Raw genomic sequence first — 17,141 nt, 5'->3', positions numbered from 1 at the left:
AACAATTCTGCAGGGGTTCCAGGCAGTTCTTGTTTGGGAAGCTATCTGTTCCTATTCCTCTCAAAACTGACAGCCTTCTGGAAGTTCTCCATTACTGTAGCAATTATGATGCACTTTTATCAAATCATAATGCCTATGAAATTACTGAGGCTTTTTTCTTTTTTTTAATAAGTCAGCTGTCCAGGAAAAGTGCAGTAGCTGCTCAAAAGCTGTACCTCTCCTAGGGCTTTTAGAGGTTAACATTTAACTTGTATTTATAACTGAAAATTAAATGCTGGTCCATAGTTTATTTTGTTTAGATTTCTCAAATCAAAGAAAAGTAAGTTAAACGTGATCATTTTTTTAAATCAAGAGGTAAGTTTAAAAAAAGAATAATCTCTTTACATAATCTTGTTCATTACTAATGTTCTGTAGGCTCTGAAAAACATAACAGGAACCACTTTGGCCAGGAAGATAAAGTCATATCAAAGATTATTTCAAGATAAAATGTATTTAATGTGTTGTTGTTAAGTCACCTAAGTCATGTCCTACTCTTTGAGACCCCATGGATTGCAGCATGCCAGGCTCCTCTGTCCTCCATGATCTCTTAGAGTTTACCCAAAATATTTACCATAGTTAATGTTTATTTAACTGTTAACTTACCATCTGTTCCTGAACATCCCTCTTTGCCTGGGAAAACCCCTGCTGTAACTCTTCAAGTAATATTTCCGATGCTTGGGCTCTTAGGACAAGTGCAGAGATCTTGAAAGAAAAAAAAAATCATACACAGAAAATACGGCTATTAGGAATCTGGCTATTCTGAAACTAATTCTACCATCTCCTGCTTAATGTCCAGAATTGATTATTTTAGTAGTTCATAAAACACCACTCATCTATCATTCAACAAATATGTGTGGACCTACCGTGTACAAACGTCTCAGCCTTTCAGATGACACACGGCAGTACCAAAACTCCCCAGGGGTCACCCACTGCCATACACGAACAACGCATTATATGGTCTCTAGACACAGATATTAATCCATGTGACCCAGTTATAAATTTTATTCTTAAAAGAGCTAATTAAAAATCAAAAAAAATTTTGAAACTGTCCACACACACACACAAAAACCCACACAGTTTAAAGTTTCCAAGATGATGTACTTAAGAGAACAGATACATGAGAAAACTCCCCTGAATTAGTTTAATGTTCCTGATGAGGGGTTTATGTACAAGTTGATGACTTGTATATAAGACTGGTAAAATAAAAACAAATTTGGTTAGACATTTTAAAAATGATTAGTTTCAGAATTCTGTCTCCAGTAGTAGCAAAATAGGTAGTGTGAACCAACCTTCCTGCTGAGAATTAAGAAAACCAGACAAAAATAAGGCAAAAAATAATCACAGAGCCAAGGACCAGAATGAGGACACTTGGAGAACCGGATGCAGCCTCTGCAACAGCTCTTCTCCAGAAGCACGTGCCAATTCCAAAAGAAACAGATGCGACACTGAAAAACGGAGCAGAGCGTCTCAGAGCCTCAGGAAGAGGGGCAAAAGAGTCCAAGACCCACTACACAGGAATTCCTGGTAACACCCTGCACTTTGGATTGGGTCCCCAAAGGGACATACGCAAGAGTATAAGGAAAGAATTTAAAATAATCCAACCTTCACAACTTCATATAATCTCAATTCCTGTAAACAAATTAAGGTGATCCATGATTGGATTATTGGTGACCCACAACTAGTTGTCTGCCTCTAAGAAAAATTATTTCATTTCAACAATTTTCATATATAATGTCTAGCACTCAAGTAAGAATGCACAAGAAAAGACTATGATAAAAAAAAACAAAAGGAAATGATAGAAAACAAAACATAAACAGATCTACAATGAATCCACATATGTTATTAAAAGCAGACTTTAAAATAGCTGTATTTGATCTGTTCAGAAATTTAGCCCCACCAGAGATTTAATGGAAACAACAAAAACAACCAAATGGAAATAATAAACTACAAAAAGCAATTATCCAACTTATTAAAAATTCAATGAGTAAATTTAGATTAGACCTACTGGAAGAGAAAATCAGTGATCTGATGATAATAAAGACAAAAATGATGGGAAATAAAGAAGATTAAAGAAGCCATGTAGATGCAATGCTAACGTCTAACATACAAAAAATATTTGAAGATCGTAACAGTCAATGGAAATAACTGGTAGAGTTAAAATTAACCTATGCAAAAACTCCATAATTTCACACCTACACATACTCAAGAGAAATAAGTCCACATGTCCACTAAAAGACATGTACAAGAATGTTAGAAAGTGTGTTCACTCACAATAGTCAGAAACCAGAAACAATCCAAATATCTCTCAACTGTAGAATGGATAAATGAATTATGCTATAATCATGTTACAGAATATACACAGCATTAAAAAACCTAACCACTGATACACAGAACAGTATGGATAAGTCTCACAGACACAATGGCCAAACAGACTGGATGCTAAAGGCTACACACCATATGATCCCATTCACATGAAGTCCAAGAACAAGCAATACTAAAAACATAGTGTTAAAAGCTAGAATACTGGCCACCTCTAAGTACAGCAGGTGGGGTATTTACTTATTAGTAAAGAACATAAAGGTATTAAAAATGGTCTATATCTTGATGCAGATGATAATTTATTACCTGGCAAAACTGTCCACAAAATAAAGCTCACCAAATTGTACACTTGAGAGTTATGCACTTTACTGTATCAATAAAAACAAATTTTTAAAGAGACATATGGTTGAGAATATTCCAATTATGATGTAAGAACACTGGTTCAGAGACCCAAGATACCCTGTGAACTCCAAACAGCAGAAATATGAAGGAAAATACACTGAGGTATATAGTAGAGTACAATTGTTAACAAAAGACAAAAGAACATTTTTAAAAAGAGCTAGGGAAAAAATGACATTTTTCCTTCAAAGGAGCAATAATAAGACTGATAGCTGACTTCTCATCAGAAACATGGAAGCCAGAAGCGATGGAATAATAACTTCAAAGTGCTGAAAGAAAACAACGTAAGTACTCAGAATTCTACACCTGGCCAGAGTATCCTTCCTGAATGAAGGTGGAAGAAAAAGATATGTCTAATAAACAAAAATATGAGAGAATGGACTTCTGGCACTGTCCAAGAGGGACTAAGCCCACCAAGGCCATTCTCTCCCCTGATTACACCCAAAAATTTCTGGGTAAAATACAAAAAGCAACTACCTGAGGACTCTAAAAACTAAACAAAAGCAGACGAGAAGAAACAATTTATACAGCAGTTTACTGCTTATTTGGGGTTTTTTCCTATTTTCTTGCCAGCATGACTCTGAGAGCGGCTCCAACTGTAAAGCAACAAGAGAGGCAGCAGCACAGGATAAACAACTGTCTTTCTGACCACAGGGCCAGTCCCTGTGAGCTGAAGAGTAGAGTGGTATTGAGAGAGAAAGCTAGAAGAGGATGCCCTAATTCTGTGCGTGAACCAGCACAAGTCCCACACTCACCCCTGAGCTATATACACACAGGGACACAGCCAGAGAAGCACGGCAAAGGCTTTCAAAAATGAACTGACATTAGAACTACCTACTACACTAGGCAAGACAGAACTTATGAACTGAACCTAATCTGGATAACAGAACTCAGTCTCACAAAAAACCATTCATAGTCTCCGAGATCAATCTAAAAGTACTTGACATAGAAAGAATCAGGAAAATGTGGCCAATTCTCAACAGGAAAGAAAATCAACATATGCCAACCCCATGATGACCTAGATTGGAATTATCAAAGATTTTGAAGTAGCGATTGTAACTATGCTGCCTAGAGTAAAGGTGAATACTCTTGAAATGAATGAAAACATAGTTCTCAGTAGAGAAATAAAAACTAAAAAAAAGTGAAAAACTGACTATCAAAGAATCTGTCACAAAAACAGGTGAACAGATTAATCAATTAAAATAGAGTCCTGAAACTGACCCACACATGTATGTTCACTTGATAGCTTACATAGATGATCTTGCAGAGCAATGATAAAAAGGTAATCTTTCACTAAATGGTACAGGAATGGACTATGCAAATGAAAAAAAGAATGTATAAAAATTTACCCTTATCTATAGCTTATACATAAAACTCACTTCTAGATGGATTTTGGATATAAATGTGGGTAGCTATAAACGATGAAGCTTCCACAAAATATATGAAAATATCTTCATAACCCCAGGATCATGATAAAAATCACTAAATCATAAAGAGAAAGATCAATAAATTTAACTATATTAAAGTTAATAAACTTCTTCAAAAGACATCATTAAAATAACAAAAACATAAGGTACTAGGTAGAAGACATTCAGGACACATCACCAAAGGTTCTAACAAGATTACGTAAAGAATTCCTAAGAGAAGAACAAGCAAAAAAAAAAAAAAGAGAGAGAAAGACAACCCAATAAAAAAAAATAAGACTTGAGAAGTAATTTCATACATACACACACACACACAACAATATCCCAATGGCAAATAGACACAAAAAATGCTAAATAACCTCAATGGTCGTAACAGAAATGCAAACTAAGCCACAATGAAATACTATTACGCACCTACCAAAACAGCTATAGTTAAAATAAAACAAAACAAAGTCTGCCAAGACTGTGGACCCACAGGAATTTGCTGGGGAGAGTATGAACTCATACAACCACTTTCCGGCACTATTATCTCCAAAAGTTGACATACATTTTGAACATTTTGACCCAGACATTCCACTCCTAGGCATATACCCAGCAGCAGCAACATGTGCAAAAAGTCCTATACAAAAATTTCAAAGTAGAATTATTCATAATATCCCAGAACTGTATACAACCCAAAGGCTAATCAACATTAAGATGGATAAATTATAATATAACCATATAATGAACTGTACAACTATACAACAATGAAAATAACAACTGCCACACATTTGTAACCAGGAACGTCACAATGCTGAATGGAGAAAGACAGACACAAAAGAATACAAACTATATAGTGCACTTGTTAAAATAAAAAAGCAGACAAAACTGATCAAACGGTGTTAAAGTTAGGGCTATACTTACTTCTGGGGAGAAAATAGTAAGCGGAGGGGGGAAGTGAGGGTTTCTGACGTACTAGCTAGGTTTCTTGCAGAAGGAAATGGCAACCCATTCCAGTGTTCTTGCCTGGAGAACCCCAGGGACAGCGGAGCCTGGTAGGCTGCTGTCTATGGGGTCGCACAGAGTCGGACACAACTGAAGTGACTTAGCAGCAGCAGCAGCAGCAGCTAGGTTTCTATCAATCAATCTTGGTGGTTATACAGATATTAGTTCAGGTATGTTTGGTGTATCTGTATATAAGGTTGGGGGGTTTTCTAGGCATGCTACACTTTTTCAAAAAGTCAAGAAGATAACTAGTATCTTTCTTGTCAGCAGGTTTCTTATGCAGCAGAAAAACCTAATAAAAATCAAAGGGGAAAAGGGAGCCAGAGCCTCCTGATTATTCACTCATCAGTTATTTCAAAAGTTATTTTCCTTAAATCTGTAAAACAGACACCAGAGAAAGATCAGTTTGAGATATTTTTATCTGAAGGAAAATAACAGAACTGTCAGATCTTCAGGGCAAGGAAAAAATATTACTTTGTTTTCAGAACTCTCTTATTTAAACAACTCAGTCGTCTCCCACGGGTCACATTCTAAAACCCTCATTTACCTGGTGACTTGAATCTTCAGTGCTCCGCTTTATGAAGTCTTCCAGTTCCTGTTTATCTTTCATTGTCTTCTCTAACTGATCATTTGCTTGCCTTAGCATCACCTGTAGTTTTTTCACCTATGCAATTTTAAATGTCAATTAGAAGGAAGTACCAGAATTTTCATAGAATTTTTTTAAATCCCTAGCTTCAGAAAATTTTAAATATCATCTTTTTTCCTGAGAATCATATTTTTAAATTTGGGGAAAAATTGAGATGAATTAACTATATTGTGCTTTACAGTTAACAATACATTTTTCATATCCATTTGAAAATATATGCTTTTCCTCTCCTATGTCTTCTAGGTTAGGGCCCTGGCCTCCTTGACTATAATCTGTCTTCAGCCTCCAGTCTACAATCCACACTAACACAATAAATATTTCTAAAATGAAAGTCAAATCATATTAAGTCCCTACTTAAAATCCTTAAATGCCTCCCAAAGTCTTCAAGATAAAATTTAAACCCCTTCAGTCATCACAACACTGCTCCCCTCAGTGATCTCATCATGGCCCTCCCTTTGGAGCTTCTTTTCCCACCATTTTCCCCAACTCTCTCTCTTCTCTATCCCCCGACCCTCACACGTACTATGTCTAGCCACATGAACTATTCATAGTCCCTGGAACACACAATTTTCCTTCATGACTGTTCACATCTTTCCTCTCCTTCAACACCCTTTCCCTACTAGCTCTAAAACAAACTTAGCTGAACCCTAACCCTAACTCTTGAGAGATCCAACCAGTCCGTTCTAAAGATCAGTCCTGGGTGTTCTTTGGAAGGAATGATGCTGAAGCTGAAACTCCAGTACTTTGGCCACCTCATGCAAAGAGTTGACTCATTGGAAAAGACTCTGATGCTGGGAGGGATTGGGGGCAGGAGGAGAAGGGGACAACAGAGGATGAGATGGCTGGATGGCATCACTGACTCGATGGACATGAGTTTGAGTGAACTCCAGGAGTTGGTTATGGACAGACAGGCCTGGCGTGCTGTAATTCATGGGGTCGCAAAGAGTCGGACATGACTGAGCGACTGAACTGAACTGAACTGAACCCTAACCTTCCCTAGTTAACACCCCATAGTTAAGTTAGATGTCTCTGCTCCTCATCTAGTTCTATTTGTACAAGAACAACCCACAGTGAAAGGATGGCTTGGGTTGAAACACTAAAAACTCCCCATGGGAAGTACTGTGTTCTCTCTGTATCTAAACACTCAGAACCCAGCAAAGTGCCTACACAGTTGAAGCAAGAGCAAAATGTCTGACATGACTATGGAACCCAAGATGACCCCCATTCCTATACCAAACTACCAGAGGCCATCTATTGCTATATTAGCTTCACAAATAGCTTTAGAAATTTACCTTTGAGCCATCTAAAAACACACACACACACACACACACATATGGAGGAAATTCATGCCAAAGGCATTTGAAAATATTAAGCCATCATTCTAATCAGCTTAAGCTTAAAGACTAGGGTATCACTTCTATAATAACCAAAGAACAATCTGAAAATATAAGAAAAAAAATTATTTTTTTCCGTGTATATACTTTCACAAGTCTACTCTCATGAAATTCTATATTATGTCCTAAATGTTTATCAAGGAACCCACTATTAGGCACTGTATTTGGAAAGTTCAGTTCAGTTGCTCAGTTGTGTCTGACTCTTTTGCGACCCCATGGACTGCTGCATACCAGGCTTCCCTGTCTATCATCAACTCCCAGAGCCTACTCAAACTAATGTCCATCAAGTCAGTGATGCCATCCAGCCATCTCATCCTCTGTTGTCCTCTTCTCCTCCGGCCTTCAATCTTTCCCAGCATCAGGGTCTTTTCCAATGAGTTGGTTCTTTGCATCGGGTGGCCAAAGTTCTAGAGTTTCAGCTTCAGCATCAGTCCTTTCAATGAATATTCAGGACTGATTTCCTTTAGGATGGACTGGTTGGATCTCCTCACAGTCCAAGGGGCTCTTAAGAGTCTTCTCCAACATCACAGTTCAAAAGCATCAATTCTTCTGCACTCAGCTTTCTTTATAGTCCAACTCTCACATCCATACATGACTACTGGAAAAACCAGAGCTTTGACTAGATGGTAAAGTAATGTTGGTAAAGTAATGTCTCTGCTTTTTAATACACTGTCTAGGCTGGTCATAACTTTTCTTCCAAGGAGCAAGCATATTTTAATTTCATGGCTGCAGTCACCATCTGCAGTGATTTTGGAGCCCCCAAAAATTAAGTTTGTCACTGTTTCCATTGTTTCCCCTTCTATTTGTCATGAACTGATGGGACCAGAAGCCATGATCTTAATTTTCTGAATGCTGAGTTTTAAGCCAACTTTTTCACTCCCCTCTTTCACTTTCATCAAGAGGCCCTTTAGTTCTTCTTCGCTTTCTGCCATGAGGGTGGTGTCATCTGCATATCTCAGGTTATTGATATTTCTCCCAGCAACCTTGATTCCAGCTTGTGTTTCCTCCAGCCCAGCATTTTGCATGACGTACTCTGCATATAAGTTAAATAAGCAGGGTGACAATATACAGTCTTGACTTACTCCTTTCCCAATTTGGAACCAGTTTGTAGTTCTATGGCCAGTTCTAACTGTTGCTTCTTGACCTGCATACAGATTTCTCAGGAGGCAGGTCAGGTGGTCTGGTATTCCCATCTCTTGAAGAATTTTCCACAGTTTATCATGATCCACACAGTCAAAGGCTTTAGCGTAGTCAATAAAGCAGAAGTAGGTGTTTTTCTGGAACTCTCTTGCTTTTTCGATGATCCAGCGGATGTTGGCAATTTGATCTCTGGTTCCTCTGCCTTTTCTAAATCCAGCTTCAACATCTGGAATTTCATGGTTCACATACGGTTGAAGCCTGGCTTGGAGAATTTTGATAATTACTTTGCTGGCGTGTGAGATGAGTACAATTGTGCAGTAGTTTGAGCATTCTTTGGCATTGCCCTTCTTTGGATTGGAATGAAAACTGACCTTTTCCAGTCCTGTGACCACTACTGAGTTTTCCAGATTTGCTGGCATATTGAGTGCAGCACTTTCACAGCATCATCTTTTAGGATTTGAAATAGATCAACTGGAATTCCATCACCTGCACTAGCTTTGTTCATAGTGATGCTTCCTAAGGCCCACTTGACTTCACATTCCAGGATGTCTGGCTCTAGGTCAGTGATCACACCATCGTGGTTATCTAGGTAATGAAGATATTTTTTGTATAGTTTTCTGTGTATTCTTGCCCCCTCTTCTTAACCTCTTCTGCTTCTCTTAGGTCCATACAATTTCTGTCCTTTATTGTGCCCATCTTTGCAGCAGCAGCAGTTACATGAAATGTTCCCTTGGTATCTCTGATTTTCTTGAAGAGATCTCTAGTCTTTCCCATTGTTTGCCTCTATTTCTTTGCATTGATAGCTGAGGAAGGCTTTCTTATTTCTCCTTGCTATTCTTTGGAACTCTGCATTCAAATGGGTATATCTTTCCCTTTCTCCTTTGCCTTTCGCTTCTCTTCTTTTCTCAGCTATTTGTAAGGCCTCCTCAGACAACCATTTTGCCTTTTTGCATTTCTTTTTCTTGGGGATGGTCTTGATCACTGCCTCCTGTACAATGTCACGTACCTCCATCTATAGTTCTCCAGGCAGTCTGTCTATCAGATCTAATCCCTTGAATCTATTTGTCCACTGTATAATCGTAAGGGATTTGATTTAGGTCACACCTGAATGGTCTAGTGGTTTTCCCTACTTTCTCCAATTAAGTCTAAATTTGGCAATAAGGAGTTCATTATCTGAGCCACAGTCAGCTCCCAGTCTTGTTTTTGTATTGTATTTGGAAAGGTCTTGTCAATCTCAGCATATCTGATCTACCAAATATTAATTTCTGTGACCCCATAAACTACCCTTATTTCAACAAATTTATGACAAGACGTGGGCAATAAGCAACAGAGAGTCCAAACACTGGTTAATGTAATATTCAACTAAGCTTTTATCCAATAAGCAATAGTAAACCCCTTCTTATATCTCCCTAACCCTCCATAATCATAAAGCACTTTCCATGTGTATGCATTCATGACAATAACCTGTCTAGGCCTTGAGCAGAAGGAACAGGTTGGAGAGGAGATATGCCAGCTGAGCTGACCAGTGTGGTATTGGGCAAGCTAGCCATGCAAAGACACACAAAAGCAAAAATTCTGTCATGTCCTCCCACTGGAAATGTAACTGACATCACAAGCACCAGATTATTTCAGACTTCACAAGACGGATAAACTTCATAAAGCAAATTGGGAGGGGTGAAAAGCAATTAATTCAGCACCTCCAATGAAAACAACAGCTTACCAGTTTTGCACACCCCAAAAGAAACTCACCTGGTCTCTTGTTTCAGCCTCCTGAATCTGAATTCCTTGTAATTGTTTTTCATAATTGGAACACATATCACAGCGTCTACCAAGTTTATTTCCAGCATTGTGTATCTGTAGGACACCAAAATTATCTCTTATCAGAGAGAACAAAATAAGTCCACAAAACATACACGAGGAATACTTGTAGTCTTACCTATGCTACTCCAAGTAGAAAACGGAGTAAACAATTTATTCAGGGACTTATGGCAAAAAGTTATAATACAGAGTTGAATTCTTAAAAATCCTAAGTCCCATACAAGTATGATAGGAACACAAGGGACACAACTTTATCGCCAAGAGGCTCAGGACCCCAAACTACCACATTTGGGGAAAACACAAGGAAAGTAAAAGGTACTATACCGTGGCACACACAATTTAAATCAATACTAGCCAACAAGAGATGGGAGCTCAGAGTGCCAATTAACCATTTCACCAGCTCCAAGCACAAAGCAGGTATGAAACAATTAAGTAGCACCTTTTCACATGTTCTGCATAAGCCCAAGGAGAATAGTTTCTTTCAGCCTTAATAAGCTGTTCCACCTGCTAACCAAGTTTCTTTAAAGAAAAGTGGCCCTGAGTAAAAGAAACCACTGGAAGTCATAAAACGTGAATCCCAATCCAGGTTTTGCCTCTAAGTCAAAGGGGAAATTTGAGCAACTCACTTGACCTTTCTGAGCCAGTTTCCTTATCTCTAAAGCTGGAGAAAACCATACCCTGATTGTCTCATTATTATCAAGAAGGTCAAAGAGAAGAGGTATGTGAAAGGGCTTGTAATCTGTAAAGCACTATGCAACTATATATTTAAGCTTTTATCTCCTAATCTTACTTCTTAGTTTGCAAATACTATTAGCAGGAAAATTAACCTCATTAAAGGCTGCCTTCTCTTCTCTCCCATATTTTCCAACTCCACCTTAAACTCACTCTCAGCATCAACTACTGAAAAGCATCTGTACGTCAGACTTCAAAGAAAGATGAAAGTGTGAATCCTAGAATACACTGAGATTATGCAAAACTGCAAAGCAAAACAAATTCAGGCTACACAAACTTAGCTATGCTATTCAGGCAGATCACTCCGACTGAAGATGTGTGACGTCAGGTGATGATTACACTCAACACAATCAGCTAGTAAGTTCCCTTCTGTCTTAACCACCTGGAACAGCCAAAGCAGAAAATGTAAGGGTCAGACAACATGGATTAACACCCATTTTCTGGCAACAAGTGTGAGCACTGGCTCCAGGGGCTATCTCTTGAATGAACAATAAATTCAGAGCTACCCAGGATCCCTCAGAGCAAGCAAGAGGCAAAGCCAGGAGGAGAGCTCACCTCTTTCTGCAAGAGATTCCATTCTGTCTCACTGACTAGGCGGTAGCCACTGGGGGACACATAAGCACTTTCCATGCCCTGTGTGACACTCGACAGGAGGGATGCCGTCTCCTCTTGCTCCGGTGTCATCGCCTTGATTGCTCTCTCCTGATCTTTGGTTAACATAAACCCACTTGGCATTTGCAGTGACCCGAGGGAGGCGGTATCAAAGTTCTCAGTCACCGAATCTGCTCCTACCAACGGTCCGAAATCTGATTCGTCCAGGTTCCCAGCAGATTTTGCTTTGTAGTTATAGCCTAAAGCTTTGGATTGCAGCGAGCCTGAAGTTCCCAGGCTATCTGTAGACTGTGCTCTCCTGAGTCCATCTTTAAACACATCATTGTCTGGTTTACTGAAAGGATCCCCGGATGGCAACAGTAAGTCTGCATCCAGAGAATGGACTGAACCATGGGTGCTATCTAAATGTTCCTGAAATGGGAAAATATATTGCCAAGTTAGACAATTCCTGTTATTTTCAAAGAGAAAAACTATCACATTTTATAAAGTATTTTGCCACATGTTACACGTGACAGTCTTTAGTATGCTGCCTCTGTATATTCACGGAGCAAACATTTACTGACTGACTTCTATATGCTGGGCCCTAAACCAAGCACTCAGGATACAACTGTGAGCAATCTCTGACCCCAAGATGCTTACAGTTTCATGAAAAAAATAAACAAGTGAACCAAGTAAACAGGCTATTAGAATATCATAGTTGATAAAATGATGACAGGTTTCAGCTATGTACTGAATGCTCTGGAAGCTCAAGGAGAGGAATTCAGCCCAGACACAGGAAATCAAGGTCTCCTGAAATTCAGTGTTGGGTATATTGAACATGGGGTCCTGCTGTATATCCAAGTGGAGATGTCCACCCAGCAGAGGGGCAAAGAAATCCTTAAATAGAGATTTGGGAGTTACCACCATATAGTAATAATTATGACAGCAAATCAGAACACCTTGGATGAGTCTGCAGAATGAGAAGAAAACCAAGGGCAAGGCCCTGAGAAACATCACTTTTGTCCATTTGGGGGATGGACAGAGGAAGGAGTAGCCAGAATAGAGAGGAAATGAGGAGAATGTTGTATGCTGGAAACCAAGTTTCAAGCAAGATGTAATCAGCACATTAAATAAGGCGTCCATCAAGAGAAAGAAGCCAGACATAAACGGTCACACACTGTATGATTCCATCCTTGTGAAATATCCAGAACAGGCAAATCCAGAGACCAAAAACAAATTAGTGGCTGCCAGAGGCTAAAGAGAAAATAAAGTAGGGAGTGACTCCTTAATGATATATGAGGGTCTCTTCTGGGGGCCATGAAAATGTTCTGAATCGAGACGGGTGATGGCTGCACTACACTGTGAATATCCTAAAGGTCACGGACTTGCACATTTTAAATGTTTATTTTTATGTGAATTATATTTCAATTTTTTTAATGTGGTGCAGCACACTCCCAAAGTCAAAAAGCACAGCAGTACCATTCTAGCACAGTTAGTAGGAAATTTAAAAAACAAGGAAAATTTAGCAAGTTTTTCTAAAAATTAAATTTATTCAATTTAAATAACTGGCTTTTAAGATAATATCCTTTCTACTTTTTGCTGTTAATGCCTTTACTTTTATGAACTATAAAAGACTAAAATGTAGATTTCTTTTAATGTTTTAAAAATATCCTTACTTGGCATAATACAAAGTTGACAACTTTTATGCTAATTCCTCCAGCTCTTTCTAAATTTTTTTTTAAGGCTTTTTAATCTGTGAAATTCAGATGGCCAAGGAACACAAATCTAGCATATACTGAGCAAGCTATGGCAAAGGTCCCAGATAAGCAGCCTCATAGAAACTGGGATGAGAATGCCTTCTGCCAGCTTATAAAAGACCTGACATCTAACACTATCATACACAACGCTACTGTCACGCTGAGGAGGGAAAGGGATGGGGCAAAAAGCTGTGAGGGCCTTTTAAGAAGCACAGACCAGGGTGCTCAGAGCAGTACTTACTTATAAGGAATATGGACTTTAGGGGAGTGTAAACTGTTACAGTGTTTCTGAAAGATGATTCAACAATATGTTTGTTTATGCTCTTAAACTCAGCAGTTCTTTTCCCAAGAACTTACATTAAGGAAGTAATCAGATAAACCCATGATTTTTATACAACAAAGAATTATATATAATAGCATTATGGCATAATATATGAAATATATTCTCATAATAATGAAATATATTTTACTAGTGAAAAATGAAACAACTTGTGTTTATTTTCTATATTTTATGATGTTTTTGACCTTTTGAAGGCCTTGCTGGCTGAGGAGTGACTGCCTCTTCCAATTTAGCTAACTCCCAGAAATAATAAACTTGCTTATCACTATGTCTTTCACATCCAAATCAACCAATTCCAGATCAACACCCCCAACCAACTCCTTTATCTAACTCTTATCCACCAAGCCAGTATTTCCCCTGCCCTAAATCAACCCAGGGCCAGGTACCAGAAAACTGAAGACAGATTCTCTGCCCCAAAGCCCACTGGAGTTATAACAACTAGCCAGTCCTATGTGATCTACCCTGCCCTGCTTTTCCCTCGAAAATCCCAGTAATGGCTGTGGTCCACACTTTCCCTCTGCTACTGCTCTTGCTTCATGACCAGCTCTGATGGGGCTTCCACCATGTGGCTCTGTATGGTGTGCCATGACACTCATGTCTAGGCAGCTGTAAGGTTAAAATTTTTGTTCAGTGGCATTTATCTATGTCGTCACTCAGTTACCTTTATAAATTAAAACCTGGGCACAAACCAATCTGTAGGAGATTAAGGAATTACAGTATACTTACATGCTGAAATACTGTAATTAAATAACATTTTCAAGGAAAACATTTACTGATGTACCAAAACCTTTATAAATAGATTTAAGAGGGAAATGCACATAAAACATTATGTAGTTACAATCTGTATTATGTTTAAAAAGGACAAACAGAAACACATATATGTTACCTTTGGAAATGGAAAGAGAGAGAAAGGAGAGGTACATACCAAAATGTTAGCAGTGGTATCTCTGAGTAGTAGAATTATCAGTTATTTTTATTTGGTGTGACTTTCTCTACTTTCCAAATTGTCCATAATGAGTATATATTACTTTTGTAGTGATAAAAGCACATTCTAAGCATTAGATCAAAGAAGATATGGGTCCTTCGCATTCTAAGTGTCTTTAGCAATACATTATTATCTAATTAAGTCTCCAGAGCAGTCAACTTTAAATCAACAGGCTAAGGTAAACCGTCACTGCCTCTCAATACAAAACAAGTATACATTCAACATTCAAACTGCAAAACATCAGATCTGAAGGTCTATAAGAGATTTCAGTGTCAGAAAATAATGTTATAAACAACATTCAGTATAAATCTGTTAAGACAGAATTAAAAAATTTTAAGTGCTTCATTCACTGTAAATCACAACAAATTTCCCTTTCCTGTTTTCCTGCTAAAATATTTTTTAAAAGTATGAAACTTTCCCAAACATTCCTGGACACAGGACTGCGTGATGCAGAAACCACATAATATTTGGCAGTACCCAAAAACTGAGACATTCTCTTGGAAGTCTAACTATTTAAAAAAGCGCAAAGCAAAATCAGGCCCAGGTTCCCAGTGCATGAGCCAACACAGAGAATGTACAAAAACAATTACATCATACTTTACAGTGTTCACCAGGATTTTTTTAAAGCATTTTTTCAATGTCAAATAATCCATAAAAATGGAAATACGAGCCACCAGGAAGTAGACTATACATGGTTCAGCATAAATCTGTAAACTAAACACAAACATGATACCTCTGAAAGTGAGACAAGATCCATATCCAATTTAACTGAAACTGGTTCACCAGGCAGGGAAAGGAGGTGGGGGAATGAGTATGAAACTCTAGACAGTACAGACAATGCACATGAGCATGGACAGAGAGCAGAAAGGTCTGCTGTGATGAAGCGGAGAGCATGGTAAGTAAGGCTCTTATATGGCAAGCTGGGGACCTTAGTTTTTTACCCTAAAGTCAATTAACAGAAGCATTTCCTTTCCCGAAAGGAGGTATTTAGCTGGAGCCTGAAGGATGAATAGAAGGATTCCCAAACTCAGAAAGGCAGAGGGAGGTAAACATTCCAGGTGAAGGAACCAACATGTAAGGTGGAGAGTACAGCACAACAAGATAACCAATGCGGTTAAAACAGAGTGCATATTATGAAGAGTCTTGACTACCTGAGTAAGGACCTTGTACTTACTTATGGAAGTAATGTGACTGAGTGGTGGTTCTAAGGAGAGGAGTAGCCTGACTATAGCTGCACTTAAGCAAAATCAATCTGATAGTAATACTGAGGGTACAGTGGAGTGGGACAGGCTAAAAACAGGAAATGTAATGAGCAGGCACTTGCCACATGTGGGTAGAGGTGATGAGGCCATAGAACACCGCCTTACACTTTCCACCTCCAGGTCTCTCTACTGGACCCATTCCCAACACCGGAAATGTCCTACCCTACCCCATGACAGTCTTCCAAACCCAGCCACTGTTCTCAGGGCTTAATACCTAATACTTGTTGACACTCAAATACATGCCACAAAGAATTAAGTGTTTCAATACTTTAGATAATTTATTTTCCTTTAAACAAAAGCTCAAAGTATCAAAAATATTTATTCATATCAGAAAAGATTTTGCAGATATTATTTAATTTTTCTCCTAGTATTTTAATTTTGGAACCACTAGAAAAAAGAACATCTGTTTCACAGACCATGAGAGAACCTGCATGTTTCAAACAGAACTACCTATAATACTAACACACACACACACATAACACTATAAAAATAATTGAATATAAAAGTCATTTTATCTCATTTTCACCTAGTAGTATATGCACTTCCCAAATGAACAATGTAACTGGCTGATATATGAGAAGCTAAAAATGGAAATACTGTGTATATAATGATTTTAATTATAGGGTCACTGTACCTCCTCATTTGATAACTGAGCTGAAGATTCTTCATGAGTTAAAGCACACACTACTGGTATTTTTACTTCCTCCTCAACATCTGTTTTTTTGTGATCTTTTCTCTTACTAAGTCTTTGCTGTTCATCTTCCTCCTGAAAGTTAGAAAGAAAAAATATATATTACTCAGGTAATGTATACTGAATGGTTCTTTAACCACTCAAAACAAATACAGAAGTACACTATGTGAAAAGCCAAACAAAAGAAAGCAAATCACCTCCTCTTCTTCAAGTGATCCAAGACAGAAAATCAACACAGAATGTTCCCTCAGGTTATTATGGAAACAAACAGGAAAAAGCTTTGGCATTACACATCCATTTGCAACATGTACAAATTAATATGAAATACAAACAAATTATTAAAGTTGGTAACAATAATTCACTAAACAAAGATGAAAAATACCCTCAGTGCCCCCCACTCAAACACTCCAGTGGTGAGGGACAAACACACAATTAGACTACTAGTCAAGTATGTACAAGGTTCTACAGAAAAACAAAATAAAGATTTCATCTAAGGCAGCCAGAAAGGGGGCCCAAAGAGAGTAACACTTCAGCTGGATCTTGAAGAATTGGTAAGATAAATCTGCCAATTTTGAGACAAGCAAGGGTTCCAGGGAAAAAAGTACATAAAAGAGTCAGAG

The 17,141-nt window shown here is 38.2% G+C and overlaps 1 protein-coding gene across 5 annotated transcripts in view; it reads right to left on the bottom strand.

Moving 5' to 3' along the window:
- The window catches only part of RABEP1 (rabaptin, RAB GTPase binding effector protein 1), a 97,705-nt gene that overhangs the window by 15,423 nt on the left and 65,141 nt on the right, over nucleotides 1–17,141 (bottom strand). For 3 of the 5 annotated variants that reach the window (XM_044939396.1, XM_044939397.1, XM_044939399.1), the window contains 6 exons: nucleotides 16,465–16,596; nucleotides 11,451–11,918; nucleotides 10,095–10,199; nucleotides 5,713–5,829; nucleotides 1,329–1,484; nucleotides 643–741 (listed from right to left, as the gene is read on the bottom strand). In XM_044939396.1, coding sequence (XP_044795331.1) covers nucleotides 643–741; nucleotides 1,329–1,484; nucleotides 5,713–5,829; nucleotides 10,095–10,199; nucleotides 11,451–11,918; nucleotides 16,465–16,596 — 1,077 coding nt within the window. The remainder of the gene's footprint in view (nucleotides 1–642; nucleotides 742–1,328; nucleotides 1,485–5,712; nucleotides 5,830–10,094; nucleotides 10,200–11,450; nucleotides 11,919–16,464; nucleotides 16,597–17,141) is intronic. The other 2 variants (XM_044939400.1, XM_006060038.3) reach the window with 2 other exon arrangements.

The sequence above is a fragment of the Bubalus bubalis genome, chromosome 3 (genome assembly GCF_019923935.1).
Source record: "Bubalus bubalis isolate 160015118507 breed Murrah chromosome 3, NDDB_SH_1, whole genome shotgun sequence".
Classification (NCBI taxonomy): Eukaryota; Metazoa; Chordata; class Mammalia; order Artiodactyla; family Bovidae; genus Bubalus; species Bubalus bubalis.
The sequence above is the reverse complement of the archived record's forward strand: the minus strand, read 5'-3'. Positions and strand labels throughout refer to the sequence as shown.